Consider the following 22,836-nt stretch of genomic DNA (forward strand, 5'->3'; position numbering starts at 1 on the left):
GGGGTGGGCCAGCCAGACCCCACCCATGGATGAATTCGTGCACCAGTCCTCTAGTTTATATATTTGTTGTTATTGCTACCTTACAACAGTGTATGTGGTAATCACAATTTCCCATCCTCCCATGATTAGTTTTATATGTTGCTTTAACACAGTGGAAAGAAAACTAAGAAACTGGCAGTAGCTGAATACAGTAGGTCATTGGGTTACGTCGGAGATCTGTTCCTACAGTGTGATGTAATGTGATTTTTGCTGTAAGTCGGAACCCACCTACATAAGCACCTACATCACTCACATGCAGCACATACACAGCAGTAATGAAGTGAAACAGTAAAAAAAAAATTAAAAGAAAACAATGACTTTTACTTGTGGTAAGTATATAATAAAAAACATAAAGCACACATGTACATATGTCAAAATGACGAAACTTTTTTTTTTTAATAAATGGAGATGGCAACATAACCATGAAACGACGTACGTTGAGTCCGACGTAACCCAAAGACTGCCTGTATATAAATAGGCTTAAACCAATTTAAGAGTAATACATAATGTGTTACCAACATTTGAAAAACCAGTACATGAAAGGGACTATTTACATAGATTTATTGTTGGATTCTTAACTCGGAAGCCCTACAAAAATTGCTCCAATCCTGCCATCAGTGTTTCTGTGAGCATTCTGGGAGAAGCTTTCTTCTTAGTCTCAAGAGCTGAAAGTGAACTAATCTTTTAAATTATATACTTCAAAGCCCCAAACAGCCCTGGCCAGTGTGGCTCAGTTGGTTGAGCGTCATCCCATGCACCAAGAAGTCGCTGGTTAATTCCCTGTCAGGGCACATGCATAGGTTGTGGGCTCGATGTTTCTCCATCTCCCTTCCTTTCTAAAAATAAATAAAAACATTAAAGTACCTGAAAATACAAGTAATAGAACTGTCTGAACATCTGCGATAAGAGTTCTTAACTATCCTATACTAGAGGCCCAGTGCACGAAATTTGTGCATGGGGGGAAGGGTGTCACTCAGCCTGGTCTGTACCCTCTCCTATCTGGGACCCCTTGGGGATGTCTGACTGCCAGTTTAGGCCCTAGATGTCCCTCTCGCAATCTGGGACTGCTGGCTCCTAACCACTCGCCTGCCTGCCAGCCTGATCGCACCCATCTGCCCTCCCCTGCCGGCCTGATCGCTCCTGTCAGTTGGATATACCCCGAGGGCTTCGGGACTGCGAGAGGGCACAGGCAGTGCTGAGGTACACCCCTGAGTGCACGAATTTTGTGTACTGGGCCTCTATATATATAAGTGACAGTTATGATTGGTTGACTGAACAACTGGTCAGTGTGCTCCCACAGCCAACCTCCCGCAGCTGGCCAACCTCCCTCCGTCTCTCCCCCCAGACTGGACGAGACAGCTCCGATCTGCCCCTATCACCGGCCAGGTTGAGGGACCCCACCTGTGCATGAATTCATGCACTGGGCCTCTAGTGTTGAATAAAGAAATATATCTTGAAATGTTTTCACAAAATTGGAGGGTATAGGCTATATGTGACTTTCTGATAATGCTCAAAATTCAGACTTGTAAAATGTTCATTGAGTTAAAATCCCTAAATTTAAATGGTAACTGTCTTTCAATATAGAGGATTTTTTCCAATAAATTTTCTTTTTTTTTTTTTAAATATATTTTTATTGATTTTTTACAGAGAGGAAGGAAGAGTGATAGATAGTCAGAAACATCGATGAGAGAGAAACATCGATCAGCTGCCTCCTGCACACCTCCCACTGGGGATGTGCCCGCAACCAAGTTACATGCCCTTGACCGGAATCGAACCTGGGACCCTTCAGTCCGCAGGCTGACGCTCTATCCACTGAGCCAAACCGGTTTTGGCCCAATAAATTTTCAATAAGGTTGGCATGGCTCAGTGGTTGAGTGTTGACTTGTGGGCTCAATCCCCAGTGGGGGGCATGCAGGAGGCAGTTGGTCAATGATTCTCATTATTGATGTTTCTCTCCCTCTCCTTTTCTCTCTGAAAACAATAAAAATAAATACATAAATAAAAATAAGAAATAATAGGGCTCTTTTTCAGGTGTCCTCAGTTTGTTAAAAACATTTTCAATAGAATTTCCATAATTTTCTTATTCAAGATTTCTACTTGGATATAACATATTGAGTTTATTATAGCTGGGATCAGCTTATCAAAATAGGAAAAGTTAGTGAATATAAAAATTGATTTTAAATACTTGGTAGTAACCTTACTAGACTTGGAATTGAAGTATCAATGTTAGTGATTTTCATGATATCTGAAGTATGCCTGATTGCACCGTCGTTTATATGCACCACATGTAAGTGCTTTTTTTTATATATATATTTTAGAATATAGCTTATCAAGAGGTAAGAGGAAGGATTGCAAAGCCTTTCCAAAATATTTTTAGAAGTTATTGGAGTCAGGTGAAATATAAATAACTGAATATTGTTAAGACTTTTTCTTTTTATGAAAGAAAGCCATTGTCTCTATAGTTAACAAGAAATAGTCCAGCTGGTGTGGTTCAGTGGTTGAACATTGGTCCATGAACCAGGAGGTCACAGTTATTCCTGGTCAGGGCATGTGTCCAGGTTGAAAAAAAAAAAAGAAAGTGGAATGTTTTATTTAAAGAGTAACTTTTAAAAGTAGTTAAGAAAAACATTGGCCATCTTATACAAGATGAACGGTGGTGTTAGATTATAAGTGCCTTTCCAATCAATCTTTAATATTTATCAACAGGCAGGTGAGCATTATTTTCAGTTTCTAATCAGTTACTAAATAATTTACATTTTCTGAAATTATAACCAACTACCTATTTCTATGAAAGTGAGGTTTGAGAGGAGGGTTATTCCATCATATCTTAGAAACAAGGTGACAAACATTAAATGCTTAACTTTTTGGTACTGAGACCACCCAGAATTTCATGGTCAAAACAGCTTTTACCCAGAGAGTATTTGAGCCAAGGGGTTGTATAAAATTGTAGTCCTTCAGATCTTCCCGTTTGAGGTTTTACTTCGTCACCACAAAAGGGGGAAGGCATTAAATATGAAAATAATAAGTGCATTTTGAACATCTTAAACTACTCATAAAAATCCCTTGATGCTCTTCCTTGAATTACATATTCTCCATTGTAATGAGTTCCTATTTTGAAAACCTAGGAAAGGAATATTTCTTGGCGTAAAAAAAGCAGTTCAATGGTTTCTTTAACAGCTACTTAATTTCCAGAGGTTGATAAGAGGGTAGGTTGTGGGGAGAAGAGGGTTATGAGATGTAAAATTAAGACTAAAGATAACAGTGCCACAAAATGTACAATATGAACCTCGATGCTTTGAAACAGGGGAGAAAAACAGGTTTGGGAATGCTAATCCTGTCATAGGAGAGCATGCTCCAAGATTATATAGGAGGCATCTGTGAGAAGTAGGAACTGAAATGGCTTCTAGGGATAGTTGTGTATTCATTTACCCTCTTTCTGACACTCAGCCCACACAAATAATGGCCTCAACAAATTGGTGTTTATTCAGGGTCATCCGAGTTAAGGAGGTCTGATTACTGGTACTCAACACTCTCTTTTCATATTCCTCTACCAATATACAAAGCAATTTGTAGAATTTGCTGGTGGGGTGGGGGAAATCAGATTTAATTATTTAAAAGCATTTTACGCGGCAGCTCTGAGCGACTTTGGTTGCGACGCCGCGGAGAGACAGGGGTCGAGGCAACCGCAAAGCCAGGCGTGTGGGCGAGGTTAGGCACCTGGGCCCGCGCGCTGCTCCGGGACTATGCCGACGCTTGCAGGGACGCGGCGGCGGCGGCGGCGAGGGCCCGGCCAGGCCGGGCGGCCGTTTACTTGGGGTTGCGGGGCGGCGCGGCGGCTTGCTGCGCTCTGACGCCGAGCGAGGAGGCCCTGCTCGACGCGTCGGGGACCCTCCTCCTGCTGGCGCCAGCCACGCGAAACCGCGCCTGGAAGTGTATGTCCAGCAGCTGCTCTGGCTGCGGGGCCGCAGGGCGTCTGCGCCACTGAACCTGGGCCTCTGCTCGCTGGTGTATGAGGCGCCCTACGACGCCCAGGCCAGCCTTTACCAGTCCCGCTGCCGCTACCTGCAGCCCCGTTGGGTCGAGTTCCCAGACCGGGGTCTGGACGTGGGCTTCGTGGGCCGCTGGTGGGCGCTGGGTGCTCGGATGCGCGACTGCGACATCAACGACAACGAGTTCCTCCACCTGCCAGCACATTTGCGCGTCGTGGGGCCCCATCAGCTGCATTCGGAGACCAATGAGCGGCTCTTTGATGAGAAGTACCAGCCGGTCGTGCTCACTGACGATCAGGTGGACGGACCAGGCGCTCTGGGAGGAGCAGGTCTTCCAGAAGGGGAAGAAGGACAGGTTGGCCCTGAGCCAGGCCGACTCGCTGGTGGGGAGGGTCCGAGATGAAACCCAGTGAGGCCTGGGTCCCGACCCAGTCCTGAACCTTGGCAGACTGTTTGCCCGGGATTGTGCAGTTGGTGTGAGTGAGCCTCAAGTGCAGTGACTGAAATAAATTATATGTAAAGTATTCTCGCTGTGTTTTCACAAAATTAGGAGGCCTTTCTCCTTCTCACACTGTTCTTAATGCTATAGCTAATTCAGAGCCTTCTTTGTCTAGGAGTTGGGGAGAGCAGATGTGACAAAATTATATAATGTTTATTGCTACCAGTTAGTAATGAGCATTGTACATAAACTGGCCTTTTTCATTGGGCCCTTGACTGAAGCATCATTTGTCAGATGACTCCCACAATCTCAAGCCATTCAGATTTTCGTTCTAAATTTTGATCTACAATGTTTATACTCCCATTGTAATGAGTAAATTAAAAAAATTTTGAACATTTTAAAATAATTATAGTTTCTGAGTAAACGAAAAATAATACAGGACACCCTTTGTACCCTATCCCCAGCTTCCTCCAAATGGTAACATTTTTTAAAGCATTACCAAACTAGAGATTGACATTGGTATGAGTATTTGGATTTTACAGGGAAACTTTTGTAAAATAGCCTGCTTTTATCATTTGTGTATTAATAGTGATGTTAAAGTGGGTTGGAAGGATAAAACATTCTCGGATCAGGAAATCTGTGTGGGATCATAGATGGTTATGTAATACTTCAGTAACCTTTAAAACACAGAATTGTATGGCAAGGAACATGTTAGCTGGTACTTAGCTAGGTTATGGTAATCATACTTTAAAAACTAAACTTACAGCATGCTTGCCAGGCCTGGAGGCGGCCATGGGGACCAAGCGTCCCAGGGAGGTGGAGTCCCAGTGAAAAATATTCTTTGAACTGAATTCTGAACTTGTCTTGTTGGTCAAAAGATTAAGATACCAGCCCTGACTGGTTTGACTCAGTGGATATAGAGCGTCGGCCTGGGGACTGAAGGGTCCCAGGTTCGATTCTGGTCAAGGGCATTGTACCTTGGTTGTGGGCACATCCCCAGTGGGAGGTGTGCAGGAGGCAGCTGATTAGTGTTTCTCTCTCATCGATGTTTCTAACTCTCTATTCCTCTCCCTTCCTCTCTGTAAAAAATCAATACAATATATTAAAAAAATAAAAGCATTTTAAATAGTTAACATTACCTAGTGCTGCATGACTTCTGAAAATTAACTGAAAGTAAATCAAGAAATTCTAGTCTTTGCTCAAATTATTGTCTTCCCAGAAGCCTTTCCTGATCCTCATCAGTTGAAAGTTACCCTTTGCCATCACCTGTCATTAAAACAACGATAACAGAAAACTACTACAGTCCTTATCTTCTATATAAATATAAAAGCCTAAGGACCATTGCAACTGAACGGACGACTGAACATGCTGTGTGGGGCGACCAGGCCAGCAGGGGGGTCAGTGAGGGGCGACCAAACAACTGAGCAGCAGGCTGTGTGGGGAGACCAGGCCGGCGGGAGGGGCAGTTAGGGGCGATCAGGCCAGCGGGGGTGGGGGGAGGATAGTTGGGGGCAACTAGGCCGGCAGGGGGAGCAGTTGGGGGTGACCAGGCCAGCGGGGGGGCAGTTAGGGGTGATCAGGCAGGCAGGCAGGTGAGCAGTTAGGAGCCAGTGGTCCTGGGTTTTGAGAGAGATCCCGATTGGAGAGGGTGCAGGGTGGGCTGAGGGGAACCGCCCCCCCCCCCCCCCCGTGCATGAATTTCATGCACTGGGCCTCTAGTATATAAATATGCCCTCTATTATACATTTTTCATATGTGACATGTGTCCTTTGGAGGTCAGAAAAATTCATCTAAATCATTCTATCTACTACCACCTTTAGCACAGTGCTTTATACTTATTTGCTAATTCTATAAATATTCAATAAATATCCAATATTGGAGATATTGGATTGCAGTTTGATGTTTATGAGCCCCTTAGGTGAATGCATTATCAACTATTTTTTACTTTTTATAATTTTAAAATGTATCCTTAGCACACATGATAATTGTGACATTTATTGTGAGAACCCCTTTCACGTCCCGCGTGGTTCAGGGTTCCTGTTCAGGGTTCGGGTTCTGGAGAAGGCCGCACACAAATGAAAAGAGACTCGGAAAAGTATTAATTTGGAAATATTGGGGGCCAGGCGGGAGCCCAACTCTAGTGGAAGGACTACCCTTTGCTCTGGCCTTGCAATCCCTTTTATTGAGACTATGGGATACGCCCATAACCTTTAGGCAGGAAATTCCAATAACAGAAATTTACATAGGAGAAACAGAGTTGGAGGCTGCTTCAGCTAACAATGTTTCAACTAAACAGTGAGTGATTAAAACAATTAAGGTTGTTGACCAGCCTTCCCGGTTTCCTGTCCACATCCTTCCATCAGTGGTAGAATGATTGGCCTCTGGCATCTCCCCCGTTTCTTTCCTTAAAAAAAATCTTACATCTGTAGACCAGAAATAAACACATAAGAACAAAAATGTTTGAGTCCCAATTTCAATGTTCAACAGTTCTGAGTTCCAGTTTCAATGTCCAACAGTTCTTTATATGTACATGTCAGCAATGACATCTGGATGGTGAACAAATGGTGGTAAGGCAGGTCTGACCCTCTCTGGTTTGGTCCTGGGCAACCTGCTGCATCGCACAGCTGCTGACTGCTAGCATGGCAAGGTGTCGTCAGCGTCTTCCATCTCTAGACTGTTTCTCCTCTTTGTCTTCATGGCTGGAGGATTACTATCAATTCCTCTCTGTTGCAGGAATCCACATGGTCTTGGAGTTGTTTTCTGAAAATATACAAACATACTCTCGACCAAAAGTTAATAAAGGAATCTTTTCTATAAATTTTACTTGGGATCCTTTTTATTTTTTCCAGACGATTTTCCTTTGGCCTATTTTGACACAATGTATGTTTTTCATTGGTGTCTTGCTGTTAGCATTACAAATGAAAATGAAAATTTTTTAAAGTAAAAATTTTCTAGATGTAATTTACTTACAGAATATTTTTCCTTACATGCTATTTTTCCACTATCCCCCCTTTTTTTGATTAATGGAGGCTTTTGGAAATTTTTTTTTTTAATATAAATTTTGGTTAATACTTTAGGAACAGCCTCTTGTACAATTAAATTTTCTGTCAAATTTAACACTTTAACAACAATTTTAGTTTACTCTGTAAAAATTAATGTAAAGAATTATATGCATCCTTGAGAAAGCCCTGAGCACTCCTAGATTTAGGTTAGATTTAGATATAGGGCAGTCACCATTAGCCATTTCTCTGTTGCTTGGGTCTCAATATGAGCTGGGCCAAGTCTCTTGTTTGTAGCTGGATCTCAATCTGAGCTGGGCTCTGTTACCTGGGTCCTGATCTTGAGCTGGGCATGGGAAGCGAAGCAGCCATGGGGGCAGGAGACGTCCCTCAGAAGGGGTGAGGATTCAAGCCCCTGCAAGGCTGGGGGGGTGAGGGACTGTGCCCCACCTCTGTTGATCCCCAAGTTCTCTCCTGATGGCCCCCTGCGACTGTGCCTGTCTTAGGTTGCCCCTCCCTTGAGGAGTCTTACCCGTCATTGACTAACCAGCCATCCTCCGGGGCCAAGCAGGGTGATGTGAGGTTCAGTTCTGTCTCCTTGGTAGCCTATGCCCCTATGGCCTCCACGCCCAGCACTTGCCTTGGGAACCTCTCGCCTACTGGCGGGGTCCCAGCACTGATCACATATCTTGGGGAACCCAGGTTTCTTCTCCAGGGAAGGCCCAGCTCACGCCATGGGGCCTAAGACAGATCCATGGTACCAGCCATCACGAGGCTTCAACCTCAGCATAAACTGAAAACTCAAGCAACAGCTATGGGCAATTGGATTGTGAGGAGAGGGTCCCTCTTAGCAAATAAGGCAAGAAAGGCCAATATAGGATGCTCAAGTGCCTTCCCAGTGAGGCTTTCCACACAGTGGAAGGGATTAAATCCTTTCATGTCCTTTTTTAAATTGCTGCCAAACAAAAAAAAAATTTAGATTTTTAAGTTTGTTTGGATTAACTGTACAATATGCTGTTGTAAAATATCAAAAATTATGACATTGTAGAATAATATCATGTAAGGATATTCTTTGCTGTAGGCCATGGCAATTCAATTTCAAACTGGCTGTCAATTTTTCTTTGTATAGATAAAGTCTAATTACATTTTTTTGCACCTCTCTCAGGAGCAAGTAGTGATAGTCCCCTACTTTAAAGGCCAAAACCTTTATAACATCTAAAAGTAAAATATAGTTTTTAATTTTTATTTGATAAAGCTTTCCATGCGATTTCAAGTATCAATCGGTTAAATTTCAAAAATATTTCCTTTAAGAAGAGAGAATAAATTTCCTGTATTACTCCGGGCCCTTGGAGCTTTCCAAGAATCATCTCTGTTAAGGCCTTGAAATTTTAACATGGAAAAAATGATCAAATATATATATATATCCATATATGATTTTAATAACCACAACTATATAATTTCTCCCAATTTAATTTGCACTTTGAACTTTTAAAGCTGGCAAGTCAAACATTTAGCAGTTCCTAGATTAATAACAACGTCCTGCTTACTTCGGGGGAAGTTTCAGCAACAGATCTGGCCGGATTTCTTTTCATGCTTAAAAGATAGATCTTAAATTTTTTCTTTCTTTTTCGCTTTCCAAAATTATAACTAGCACCCAATTTGGCCAAGATTTGCATTTCCCTGAGAGTTCTTTTATAATTTTTAAATGAAACCTTAAGTAATCTCATTGCAGGAGAGCGGATAGCCTTGCCCTCTCCTGCCACCTTTGAATTTCTCCACACCAGAGGTAGTTTTTGCAGTGGAGTTTCATTTCTTACTACAGATTTTAAATTCCAAATACAAACTAAGATTTTAATTTGAATAAGAAACCACATTATTTTATAACCTAATTCTTCCCCATTAGCCTGGCTGAAAAAGAAGTTCCCACCCTACTTACAGTTCGCGACTCTGCAGTTAGTCCGTGGGCTTTGCGTGCGGTGAACCTCCCTCACCTTTTTCTAGGTGAATTTTTTTCCTTTCCTTCGCTCTTAGGCGAAAAATATCATCTCCTCCAGAGGTCCCTGTTCGGGCGCCAGATGTGGGAACCCCTTTCACGTCCTGCGTGGTTCAGGGTTCCTGTTCAGGGTTCGGGTTCTGGAGAAGGCCGCACACAAATGAAAAGAGACTCGGAAAAGTATTAATTTGGAAATATTGGGGGCCAGGCGGGAGCCCAACTCTAGTGGAAGGACTACCCTTTGCTCTGGCCTTGCAATCCCTTTTATTGAGACTATGGGATACGCCCATAACCTTTAGGCAGGAAATTCCAATAACAGAAATTTACATAGGAGAAACAGAGTTGGAGGCTGCTTCAGCTAACAATGTTTCAACTAAACAGTGAGTGATTAAAACAATTAAGGTTGTTGACCAGCCTTCCCGGTTTCCTGTCCACATCCTTCCATCAGTGGTAGAATGATTGGCCTCCGGCAATTTATGAAAAATTTACATATTTAATTGTACTAACTCTCCACAGCTAACATTAGTCTGAACCAGCACTGTCTAGTAGATATACACAGTGCAAGCCACATATGTATTTTTTTTAATTTAATAAATCTTTATTGTTCAGATTATTACAATTGTTCCTCTTTTTCCCCCATAGCTCCCCTCCACCCGGTTCCGACCCCACCCTCTGCCCTTACCCCCCACCCCCACTGTCCTCATCCAGAGGTGTACGATTTTTGTCCAGTTTCTTCCCACACCCCCCACACCCCTTTCCCCCCGAGAATTGTCAGTCCACTCCCTTTCTATGCTCCTGATTCTATTATATTCACTAGTTTATTCTGTTCATTAGATTTTTTTAAAAATATATTTTATTGATATTTTACAGAGAGGAAGGGAGAGGGATAGAGAGCTAGAAACATCGATGAGAGAGAAACATCGATCAGCTGCCTCCTGCATGTCCCCCACTGGGGATGTGCCCGCAACCAAGGTACATGCCCTTGACCGGAATCGAACCTGGGACCCTTCAGTCCGCAGGCCGACGCCCTATCCACTGAGCCAAACCGGTTTCGGCCATTAGATTTTTTTATTCACTTGATTTTTAGATTCACTTGTTGATAGATATGTATTTGTTGTTCATAATTTTTATCTTTACATTTTCCTTCTTCCTCTTCTTAAAGATACCGTTCAGCGTTTCATATAATACTGGTTTGGCGGTGATGAACTCCTTTAGCTTTTTCTTATCTGTGAAGCTCTTTATCTGACCTTCAATTCTGAATGATAGCTTTGCTGGGTAGAGTAATCTTGGTTGTAGGTTCTTGCTATTCATCACTTTGAATATTTCTTGCCACTCCCTTCTGGCCTGCATAGTTTCTGTTGAGAAATCAGCTGACAGTCATATGGGTGCTCCCTTGTAGGTAACTAACTGCTTTTCTCTTGCTGCTTTTAATATTCTCTCTTTGTCTTTTGCTCTTGGCATTTTAATTATGATGTGTCTTGGTGTGGTCCCCTTTGTTTGGGGTTCTGTGCGCTTCCTGGAGTTGTAAGTCTATTTCTTTCACCAGGTGGGGGAAGTTTTCTGTCATTATTTCTTCAAATAGGTTTTCAGTATCTTGTTCTCTCTCTTCTTCTGGCATCCCCATAATCGGGATGTTGGTACGCTTGATGTTGTCCCAGAGGCTCCTTACACTATCTTCATATTTTTGGATTCTTTTTTCTTTTTGCTTTTCCGGTTGAGTGTTTTTTGCTTCTTTGTATTTCAAATCTTTGACTTGACTCTTGCGATCCTCTAGTCTGCTGTTAGATCTCTGTATAATATTTTTTTATTTCAGTCAGTGTATGCTTAATTTCTAGTTGGTCCTTTTTCATATCCTCGAGGGTCTCGCTAAATTTATCGGCCTTTTCTAGAAAATTCTTGAAAAACCTTATAACCTTGGTTTTGAACTCTATGTTCAGTCATTTGCTTTCTTCCATTTCTTTCATTTGTGATCTGTTACTTTGTCTCCGCATTTTGGCTGCTTCCCTGAGTTGATAGAGTGGCTTTGTGTGCTAGGTGTCCTATAGGGCCCAGTGGTTCAGCCTCCCCAGTTACCTGAGGTGGACACTCTTGGTGCACCCCTTTGTGGGCTGTGTGCACAGTCTTGTTGTAGTTAAGCCTTGATTGTTGTTGGTATCACTGGGAGGAATTGACCTCTAGGCCAATTGGCTGTGAGGATCACTGTGTCTATGCTGGGAGAACTTCTGTGCTGGAGACACCCTTATGAGACAAGACTTGCAAAAGCCTCTGTGGTTAGCTTGGATGGGGCGGAGTCTCAGGGTGGAGCAGACAGCATTGGTTTCCCATCAGCCCTATCCTAATAGGCCCCTGTGTCTCAGTGTCCCCTGGTAATCGCTGCAAGCACATCTGAGAGAAAGCCGCCCTTGAGTTCTGCCTGCTGCCAGACAGTCCATTTTCTCCCCGAATGAGTCTGGGTCTCCAGATTCTCGCCCGGAACTGGAGTTCAGTGCAGTCAGGAGCTTTTGTCTCCCTCCAGCTTGAGAAAGCCAGCCACACACTCAGTTGCCAGTCCTATCCGCGTGCTCACGCATCTCAGTACCTCTGCCTCCTGCAGCTCCTCTGAGTCTCAGTGTGCTTTTCTCTTTTCTTCTAGTTGTAGGATTTCCACTCAGCCAGCCTTCCGGTGGTTCTGGATGATGTCCGTTTTGTCTTTTAGTTGTAGTTTTGAAATTGTTGTGCGAGGCAGCAGTTTAGGTGTTTACCTATGCCGCCATCTTGGTTTCTCCAAGCCACGTATGTAATTTAAAATTTTTAGTTGCCACATTATAGAAGAAACATAGGAGCCATTATTTCCAAAATATCATTTAACATGTAATCAAGATTTAAAAATTGAGATAGTTTATATTGTTTTCATGCCATCTTCAAAATCTGGTGTTTATTTTATAGGTATAACACATGTCTATTTAAACTAGCCACATTTCAAACATTCAACAGCCAGATAATGGCTATTAGCTACTCTATTGGACACTGCAAATTTGAACTTCAGGGTATCCATTAAAGTTCTCAGTTTCCTGTAAGGTAACTTTGACTTCACATCATTGTCATTTTAGATTATAATCCAAATAAAGCTAATTGGTTTGGCTGATTTTTGTCATGTTCATAAATCCACAAAATAAGAAACCTTTTTGCATTAACCATTGTATAAAGACCTTTAATAGGCAGTTTCCACCCAATGTAATGACTGTAGCTTATGAAGAAGATATTTCTGTTTTAGAGTGGAGGATCTAGGAGTTGAGATAGATCAAGTTAACATTTCCTGTAGAAAGTGGAGCTGGTTTTAGAACCAGGATTAATTGTGGATATCCCATATCCTCACTGGAAATTCAAAACTTTTAATAAAAGGTTGAAAAAAAATTCAAGATCTGTGTGTGTGTTAAAGTGGATATTAGATTATAATGTTAAAGAGAAAACACTTAGAAACTTAATACAAAAACATACTGAATATACACTGTAATTGAAAAATAAAATTTAACAAAAAAACTTTCCAAATGAAATAAAGTTTTTATTTCATTAAATGATGTCTGTAGCAACAGGAATTTTTTTTTTTTTGCTTCAGGTATAGATTTTAAAGAGTTTTCTTATGGCAGAAATTTATTTTTATTTTCTACTTTCCTGAGCATAAGAGTAATATGAAAATTTAAGTTGCCTATTGTTTAATAGTTAGCTTATTCTAATTGCCTCTGACAAGAAAATTATATGGGAAAGAAGTTTTAGTTGATTATTGTAAAGATGTCTAATTTGAACAGATCTTTAAAATGTTCTTGCTCTCAGTGAAAAGTTGCCCAGCAATTTTAGAATAGGCCTTTTTTTAAACAGAAAAACGACTGGCAACATAACTTCCTGGAAAAATTTAATAAAATAATTTACCCAATTGTAAAGTATTCAAGTTCACAGTAGGCACTTGATACATGTAGATTAATTCAACATACACCTTTTATTTGTACTTCAGTAAAGCCCTAGAATCCTATATAATAAAAGGCTAATCGACCAAATGACCTGTCCCTATCATGTGTACTGACCACCAGGGGGCAGACGCTCAATGCAGGAGGTGTCCCCTGGTGGTCAGTGTGCTCCCACAGAGGGGCACCGCTGAGCTAAAAGCTCCCCTAAGCAGTCAGTAGGACATCCCTCAAGGGCTCCCCAACTGTGAGAGAGCACAGGGGGGCTGAGGGAGGCCCCCCACCCCCAGTGCACGAATCTTGTGCACTGGGTCTCTAGTGAGTATATATTTGTGATGTTAATTAAACAATAACTAATGATGACGATCAGTGAAATGGATACTTTTTTGTTGTTAATCCTCACCTGAGGATATTTTTTCCATTGATTTTTTTTTTTTTTTAGAGAATGGGAGCAGGGTGGTGGTAAGAGGAGAGGGAGAAAAACATCATGAGAGAAAGAAATAGATTGGTTGCCTCCAGCACGGGCCCAGGGGATCGAACTTGCAACCTTTTGGTGTGCTGGCTGAAGCTCTTAACCACTGAGCATGCCGACCAGGGTAGAAATGTATACTTTTATGTACCACTGTGGAATTAGACAATTCTGGGAAGAAATTTGACAGTATGTCTCATGTTCTTACCCTTTGATCCAGCAATTGTATTGATATTGATCCTAAACTATTAGAAATGTATATTGATTTGTGATCAAGGGTGGTAATAATTATACTATTAATGAAATTAAATAATTACCAATAGAATAGTTAAAGGTACCTTCTGACGGAAAAAGAATACATCGTTAAATATGATCCATTATTCGGAATAATAACACGGGGAAATACTAACGAAACTATACATACTGGTATACCACGTTTTGTTTTGTTTTAAAAAAATCATTTCTGAGCACATATCTACACTTCGGAGGGTAAGATTATAGGAAGGAGAAATGACTGGCCGAATGAGCGCACCAGCTCTGGGGTTACAAAGGCTTCAAATCCCGGTTTCGCTAACGGTCTGATTCTAATTCCTCTCCTCCTCAGTAATCTAGCTGTAAAATGGGACAAAACTAGAGTACTTACATCCTGAGATAAATGTGTTGAGGCTAAATGAAAGCGCTTCGTGCGCCGCCCAAATTTTACTTATTACGGTAAGGTCTTCCTGTATCTCTCAGAGTGAGCGATGCTGATGGTAATTAAAATTTAGTAAAGCGAAAGCCTCACGAGACTCTACAAGGGAGCTTTAACCTAACCTGTTAACCCGCCTCATCCAAACACTTGGATTTTGGTTAGGCCCGCGGGGCTGTCGGGAACTGATCTCTCGCAGGGGTGGCGGCCCAGTGGGTGTGCCTCTTCCGTAATCCCGGCTGGAATTACTCACCCGCGGCCCACGCAAAATTAGGATTCACAAGCGTCCCTCCTCTCTCCCCCTTGGGCGTGGCACAAAGCTCACACCTGTCCTCACCCCAGCGCTAAGCCTACGGTGAGGACGCGACCCTGCGCTCCACCCCTCCGCGGGTTCGCGTCACAAAGACTACAGCCCCCAGCCGCCCCGCGAGCTCCAGGTATCCCGCAGGCAGGGCCGGTAGCCCCGGGGGGCTGTAGTCCCTCCAGGCGAGTCGCGGAGGTGCAGGATCCTCTTTGGGAGGCCAGCGAGCGACACGGGCCCGGAGGGCGGAGCGGCGAGACGCGCGGGGGCAGGCGCGGGGTGATGACCTTGGGCACGTGGTGCTTCTGTCCCCTTGGCCGGCGGCCGCGCACGCGCAGCAGGGGCCTTGGGCGGGGCTTGGGCATCTGCAGCCCCGGGACAGTCCGCCGGTCGGCGGCAGTGGGAGTCGGCCGGCGGGCCGGCAGCCGGGCGGGGCGGAGACGCGGAGGTGAATGGGGGTCGCCTCGACCTCAGTCTGTAGCATAGCTCCAGCCCCGCGGGTGGAGATGGTGCCCTGGATTCGGACGATGGGGGAGAAGCTGAAGCAGCGGCTTCGGCTGGACGTGGGACGCGAGATCTGCCGCCAGTACCCGCTCTTCTGCTTCCTGCTGCTCTGCCTCAGCGCCGCCTCCCTGCTCCTCAACAGGTAATGCCGCAGTGCGGAGCCAGCACGCGGCGGCCTGCTGCTCCCGAAACCGGGGCCGCAGGCCCGTGTGGCTGCCCCATGTGGATGCCGCCCGGGCTGCGTAGTGAGGGACATGGGGCGGCTGCGAGGCCTCTGGGGACAGCCGCCTCGGGGAGCCCGGCCGGGCGTCGGGGCCCGGAAGTGCGGGCGGGGGCTCTGCTCAAGTTCCCCTTTCCCCAGGCTTCGTCTCCTAGGCTAGCCGGTCCGATTCTTATCTTTTCACCCACTTCTTAAAACCTGGTTCATCATCGACGTTTTTCCGAGGGGTGAAATCGGTAACTCCGGCCCGATGGAGACCGCGCCGAGGCGGTGTAGTCAGCTGACGCAGAGGGTTCAAGGTCCGGTCGCCGCCGCAGTCCCAGATTCCCGGGCTGTCACTGCGCACACAGACACAGACAGACACAGACACAGACACAGACACACACATAGACAGACAGACACAGACAGGCACGCACACACACAGACACACACACACACAGACACAGACAGGCACGCACACACACAGACACACACAGGCGCGCGCACCCCCACACACACACCCCTTACATCTGAGCTGCCCACCGTACTGCTGCTGGGTACAAAGGTTTGTTAAACTGAAGTCAGAAAGCAAATTAGTTTCCTGTCTTAACATCTCTAGAATGTTTCTCAAGAGAAGACCGAGAGTTAAAATTGCTAAATTCATTTGACGTTTTGAAATTGGAAGGTCCTGCCCCTGAAATGAACGTGTAGATTTCTGTCATTTTGCTTTTTCTAGAAATGGTAGCGATGAAATAGGCAGTAGAGGAGAACTTTTCCTTTAAAATTATGTCCAGAATGCTTTTGGTGGAAAGGAGTCTGAGAGTTGTCAGCCATCTGCACGATGTTTTCTCTGTTTTGAACATGTAATCAACTGTACTCTTTATGGTTAATAAAATTATATAGGTTTCAGGTGTACAATTCTATTATACATCATCTGTGTGTTGTATTGTGTGTTCACCACCCCAAGTCAAGTCTCCTTCCATCACCATTTATTCCCCTTTTACCCTCTTTTTTTAATAATATACTTCTTTATTGATTTCAGAGAGGAAGGGAGAGGGAGAGAGAGATAGAAACATCAATGATAAGAGAGAATCATTGATTGGCTCCCTCCTGCACGCCCCCTATTGGGGATGGGCCTGCAACCTGGGCATGTGCCCTTGGCCAGAATCAAACCTTGGACCAACACTCTATCCACTGAGCCAAACTGGCTAGGGCCCCTTTACCCTCTTCTACCTCCCCCCACTCCCCTTTTCCTCTCTAAGCACCATGCTGCTGTTTTATCTGTGAGGTGTTTTTTGTTGTTGTTGTTTTTTTTTTTTGCTTAATCCCTTTACTTTTTTCACCTAGCTCCTTAACACCACTCCCCTCTGACAGCTGTCAGTCTGTTCTCGGTATCTCTGAGTCTGTTTCTATGTTCTTTGTTTATTTTGTTCATTAGATTCCACATGAGTGAGATAATATGGTATTTGTCTTTCTCTGACTGGCTTATTTCACTTAGAATAATACTCTCCAGGTCCATCCATGCTGTCATAAAGGGTAAGAGTTCCTTCTTTTTTTTACAGCAATGTAGTATTCCATTGTGTAAATGTACCACAGCTTTTTTTATCCACTCATCTGATGGGCACTTGGGCTGCTTCCCTATCATGGCTATTATAAATAACAATGCAGTGAACATAGAGATGCATATATTCTTTCAGGTTTCTTTAGATCAATTCCTAGAAGTAGAATCCCTAGGTCGTAAGGCACTTCCATTTTTAATTTTTTTTTAAAGCATTTTTTTTTATATTTTATTGATATTTTACAGAGAGGAAGGGAGAGGGACAGAGAGCCAGAAACATCGATGAGAGAGAAACATCAATCAGCTGCCTCCTGCACACCCCCCACTGGGGATGTACCCGCAACCAAGGTACATGCCCTTGACCGGAATCGAACCCGGGACCCTTCAGTCCGTAGGCCGACGCTCCATCCACTGAGCCAAACCGGTTTCGGCTCATTTTTAATTTTTGAAGGTAACTCCATGCTGCTTTCCATAGTGGCTGCACCAGTCTGTATTATTCCCACCAAGCAGTGCAAAAGGCAGTCTTACTCTTTATCTTGTGGTAGTTGATCCCCAAGGATAGGAATGGGAAGGCATTAACAAGGAATTTGGTAACTTAATTTATCCTTAATTTTTCTTGTGACTGTTGAAGTTGGGTTTCTTCCCTAGCCACGTTGCCGCCGCTCCTCCTCCTCCTCCTCCTCCTCCTCCTCCTCCTCCTCCTCCTCCTCTTCCTCCTCCTCCTCCTTTTTATAAGAGAACATTTATTGGGTTAATCACAGAGGTGGAAGAAGTAATTCCTAGAAGAAATGAGCGGAGGAAATGAGTTATGGAGGCAAAGGAAGGGCCCTTGGAGCTTGGGAGGGAGGAAGGTAATAGTAATGTACGGGGGGGTGGGGTGGAGGTGGGGGTTGCGGGGGGGAAAGAGGGAAGGAAAGGCAAGGGCATGCTCCCAGGAGGGCTACTTTGCCTTCTTGTTAGTTGATTCTGGGTTTATTTAATATTAGGTCTAAATATTGATCTTTTAGTGGAAAATAATGCTTTGATTGTGATGGCAAAGATGTCCGTAGGAGTATGGAAGAAGTGGAATCTTTAACAGAGTACAAACTGATTATTAAGTACTTACTTGCTTTTTTGTCATCTGTAAAGGATCCCAAGCTAGGCTAACAGGTTTAGTATGAAAGACATGTAACTTTATGATTATTAAGTTTTGTCCAAGGCTTCTCTTTTTAAAAATGTTTGTATTGATTTTCAGAGAGAGGAACATCAATGATGACAGAGAATCATTGATTGGCTGCCTTCTGCTTGCCCCCTACTGGAAATGGAGCCTGAAACCTGAGCATGTGCCCTGACCAGGAATTCCACTGTGATCTCCTGGTTCATGGGTCCATGCTCAATCACTGAGCCACTCTGGCTGGGCTGTCCAGTGATTCTTTTACCTATTATATCCTTTGGGGGTCAGGTCATTTTCGGTCTTCAAGGTAGGACAACCATATAGGAGCAAGCTGAACTAGATTTCTGAGGTGTCTATTTAAACATAGTGTTCTATGTTAAGAAGTCCTAGGATACGGCCCTAGCTGGTTTGGCTCAGTGGATAGAGCGTCAGCCTGCGGACTGAAGGGTCCCGGGTTCGATTCCGGTCAAGGGCATGTACCTTGGTTGCGGGCACATCCCCAGTGGGAGGTGTGCAGGAGGCAGCTGATCGATGTTTCTCTCTCATCGATGCTTCTAGCTCTCTGTCCCTCTCCCTTCCTCTCTGTGGAATATCAATAAAATATATTAAAAAAAAAAAAAAGAAGTCCTAGGATACGATCTGATTTTTATACCATATAATCTGTACCCTGTATCTTTGTTTGTATTATGCAAAGGAAGGAACTAATGTTATCTTTGAGTGGTTGGGTTTATGACTGAAATTGATTTTGCATACACTTTTTGGTATTTTCCGTTCGTTGTCATTGTAATCAGCAAAAGTGATTTTAAACATTAGTCTTGACTAAAAGAATGATTAGGTATCCTTTTTTCAGGAAAAAGCTTTTGGAAGGTGCAGGAAGTGCATATAGTGTACTTTTCAGTGTATTATTATTTTTTAAAATATATTTTTATTGATTTCAGAGAGGAAGGGAGAAGGAGAGAGAGAAACATCAATGATGAGAGACAATCATTGATTGGCCGCCTCCTGCACACCCATACTGGAGATCGAGTCTGCAACCTGGGCAAGTGCCCTGACTGGGAATCAAACTGTTTCCTCCTGGTTCATAGGTCAATGCTCAACCATTGAGTCACGCTGGCTGGGCCTTTTCAGTGTATTGTTTGCTTTTCTTTAAAAATATGTGTATATTCACATATACATACAGACATGTATGCTTAGACCATTTTTGAAAGATTGTTATACAAGAAAATATGGCTTCTTCTGAGAGTAGAAAAGTGCTAGGCAAATCTACTCAGAAAAAAAAAAATAAAACATTTGGGCATAACAATGTAAATAGAAGAAATAGGAAAATATGCTCAATACATACTTTCAATAAATGATTTTTTAAAAATCGAAAGTCATTAAATTGACTGAGGTGTCTACTTAAAAGAAGGACTGGCTTATCCTCCTCATCCTTAAGTCATGCACCAAAGGAGGCACATTCATTTTGAGACAACATGTAGGCAAAAGATCACAATTGTCTAATAATACATGTGGCAAATATAACACTTAGGCACACGGTCCTTTTTGTATTACCTTCCTCCCTCCCAAGCTCCAAATTGCCTCAACACAGTAAATTGTGTTTGAAAGTTCTGACTGAAGCTTGACTGTAAGAATTTGATTCCGATTCCTCTACTTACCAGTTACATGACTTTGGATAAGTAATCTAACTTTTCTCTGTCGTAGTCTCCCTATCTGTAAAATGGGGTAATGCTAGTACCTACATTACATGGTTATTTTGATGATTAAGTAGGTTAATACATGGAAAGATGGGAAGTGCTTAGAATGGTGCTCAATACATAGAACGTGCTCTTATTAAATGTTAGTAGTTATTTTTCTTTCATATATCTTTACAATACTGTAAGATTGGTACTATGATTAGCTTCAATTTTTTTTGGATATAACTTACAGAAAAGTGCATTTGTTCTAATCAGGATCTAAACTAGATTCACTCATTGTATGTGGTTGCTACATCTCTCTTTTTTTTTTTAAAATACATTTTATTGATTTTTTTACAGAGAGGAAGGGAGAGGGATAGAGAGTTAGAAACATCGATGAGAGAGAAACATCGATCAGCTGCCTCCTGCACACCCCCTACTGGGGACGTGCCCGCAACCAAGGCACATGCCCCCGACCGGAATCGAACCTGCGACCCTTCAGTCCGCAGGCTGACGTTCTATCCACTGAGCCAAACCGGTTTTGGCAGTTGCTACATCTCTTAAACTTTTGTGAATCTCATAATCTAGAACAAGAGTTGGCAAACTTTTTATGTAGTGTCAGTAAATATTTTACGCTTTGTGGCCTACATGAAGTCTCTGTTCCATATTCTTTTTTAAAAATACTAGAGGCCCGATGCACGAAGATTCGTGCAAGAATGGGCCTTCCCTCCCCTGGCTGCCGGCACTGCCTTCGCTCTGGCTAGAGACTCTTGTCTGCCTTCCCACACTGCCCAGAGGCACGGAGCGGCTGGGGTGGTATGGAACACCAGCGTTGTCACCATGGCGATTATGCAAGCATCCCACCCAGCCCCCAGCCGCTCGGCGCCAGCATATACAAATTTGTAGGGTTAATTTGCATACTCACTCCTGATTGGCTGGTGGGTGTCACGAAGGTACGGTCAATTAGCATGTTACTCTTTTATTAGTGTAGATATTATTGATTTCAGAGAGGAAGGGAGAGGGAGAGAGAGAAACATAAATGATGAAAGAGAATCACTGATTGGCTGCATCCTGCACACCACCTACTGGGGATTGAGCCTACAACCTGGGCATGTGCCCTTGACTGGAATCAAACCTGGGATCCTTCAGTCCACAAGCTGACACTCTATCCACTGAGCCACACCAGCTAGAGTCATATTCTTTTTAAAAAGAACCCTTTAAAAATGTAAAAACTTTCTTTTTTTTAAAATCTTTATTGTTCAGATTATTACAGGTGTTCCTCTTTTTTTCCCCCATAGCTCCCCTCCTCCTAATTCCCCACCCCACCCCATGCCCTTACCCCCCCACCACTGTCTTCATCCATAGGTGTAAGATTTTTGTCCAATCTCTTCCCACACCCCTCACACCCCCTTCCCCCTGAGAATTGTCAGTCCACTCCCTTTCTATGTCCCTGATTCTATTATATTCACCAGTCCATTCTGTTCTTCAGATTTTTTATTCACTTGATTTTTAGATTCACTTGTTGGTAGGTATGTATTTGATGTCATTTTGTTGTTCATAATTTTTATCTTTACCTTTTTCTTCTTCCTCTTCTTAAAGAATACCCTTCAGCATTTCATGTAATCCTGGTTTGGTGGTGATGAACTCCTTTAGCTTTTTCTTGTCTGTGAAGCTCTTTATCTGACCTTCAACTCTGAATGATAGCTTTGCTGGGTAGAGTAATCTTGGTTGTAGGTTCTTGCTGTTCATCACTTTGAATATTTCTTGCCACTCCCTTCTGGCCTGCATAGTTTCTACCGAGAAATCAGCTGACAGTCGTATGGGTGCTCCCTTGCAGGTAACTAACCGTTTTTCTCTTGCTGCTTTCAAGATTCTCTCTTTGTCTTTTGCCCTTGGCATTTTAATTATGATGTGTCTTGGTGTGGTCCTCTTTGGATTCCTCTTGCATGGGGTTCTGTGCGCTTCCTGGACTTGTAAGTCTATTTCTTTCACCAGGTAGGGAAAGTTTTCTGTCATTATTTCTTCTAATAGGTTTTCAATATTTTGCTCTCTCTCTTCTTCTGGCACCCCCAAAATTCAGATGTTGGTATGCTTAAAGTTGTCCCAGAGGCTCCTTACACTATCTCCATATTTTTGGATTTTTTCTTTTTGTTTTTCTGGTTAGGTGTTTTTTGTTTCCTCATATTTCAGATCTTTGGTTTGATTCTTGGGGTATGTTGATAAACAGTTGAGTTTCTGTATATTCTTTATTTCAGACAGTGTATGCTTAATTTCTGACTGGTCCTTTTCCATTTTTTTGGCATTCTCATTAAGATCCTTAAAGGTCTCACTAAGTTCCTCAGCGGTTTTTAGAAGATTCTTGAGTAACCTTATAAATGTGGTTCTGAACTCTATGTCGTCCAGGAGTTGGCTTTCCTCCATTTCTTTCATTCATGACATGTTTCTTTGTCTCCGCATTTTGCTGCTTCCTTGTGTTGATGGAGTGGCTTTGTGTGGTAGGTGACCTATAGGGGCCAGTAGCTCAGCCTCCCCAATCACCTGAGGTGGACGCCTTTGGTACACCCCTTTGTGGGCTGAGTGCAAAGTCTTGGTGTAGTTAAGCCTTGATTGCTGTTGGTACACTGGGAGGAATTGACCTCCAGGCCAATTGGCTGTGAGGACCCGCTGTGTCTATAATGGAAGAACTGCTGTGCTGGAGACACGTTTATGGTGGAGGACTTGTTTCAGTGGGGCTTTGGTGCTCACTGAGTCTGCCTCTTGAATGTGTCACTTATGGATGTGAGGAGTTGAAATCTGGTGTCTCACACTGACCACTAGGTACACTGGCTTCTGGATCTTTAATGGGGTGCAGGTCAGCTACTGTCTGAGGCCACCCAGCAGGAGCTACAGCGAGA

The 22,836-nt window shown here is 43.3% G+C and overlaps 1 protein-coding gene and 1 pseudogene across 5 annotated transcripts in view; both read left to right on the forward strand.

The window, feature by feature from the left end:
• The first annotated feature begins 2,291 nt into the window (after positions 1-2,291).
• Positions 2,292-4,441, forward strand: LOC308246694 (mitochondrial import inner membrane translocase subunit Tim29-like; annotated as a pseudogene). Its single transcript has 2 exons — positions 2,292-2,326; positions 3,673-4,441. The product of its transcript is annotated as a mitochondrial import inner membrane translocase subunit Tim29-like (transcript).
• A 10,723-nt stretch (positions 4,442-15,164) lies between these two features.
• SNX14 (sorting nexin 14) overlaps positions 15,165-22,836 on the forward strand; it is an 81,340-nt gene continuing 73,668 nt past the window's right edge. For 2 of the 4 annotated variants that reach the window (XM_080663225.1, XM_080663226.1), the window contains exon 1: positions 15,212-15,501. In XM_080663225.1, the coding sequence (XP_080519351.1) occupies positions 15,308-15,501 (194 nt within the window). In that variant the 5' untranslated portion in view covers positions 15,212-15,307. Of the gene's footprint in view, positions 15,502-22,836 lie in introns of all 4 variants that reach the window. The other 2 variants (XM_080663227.1, XM_080663228.1) reach the window with 2 other exon arrangements.

Source organism: Plecotus auritus (genome assembly GCF_963455305.1).
Source record: "Plecotus auritus genome assembly, chromosome: 4".
Lineage (NCBI taxonomy): Eukaryota > Metazoa > Chordata > Mammalia > Chiroptera > Vespertilionidae > Plecotus > Plecotus auritus.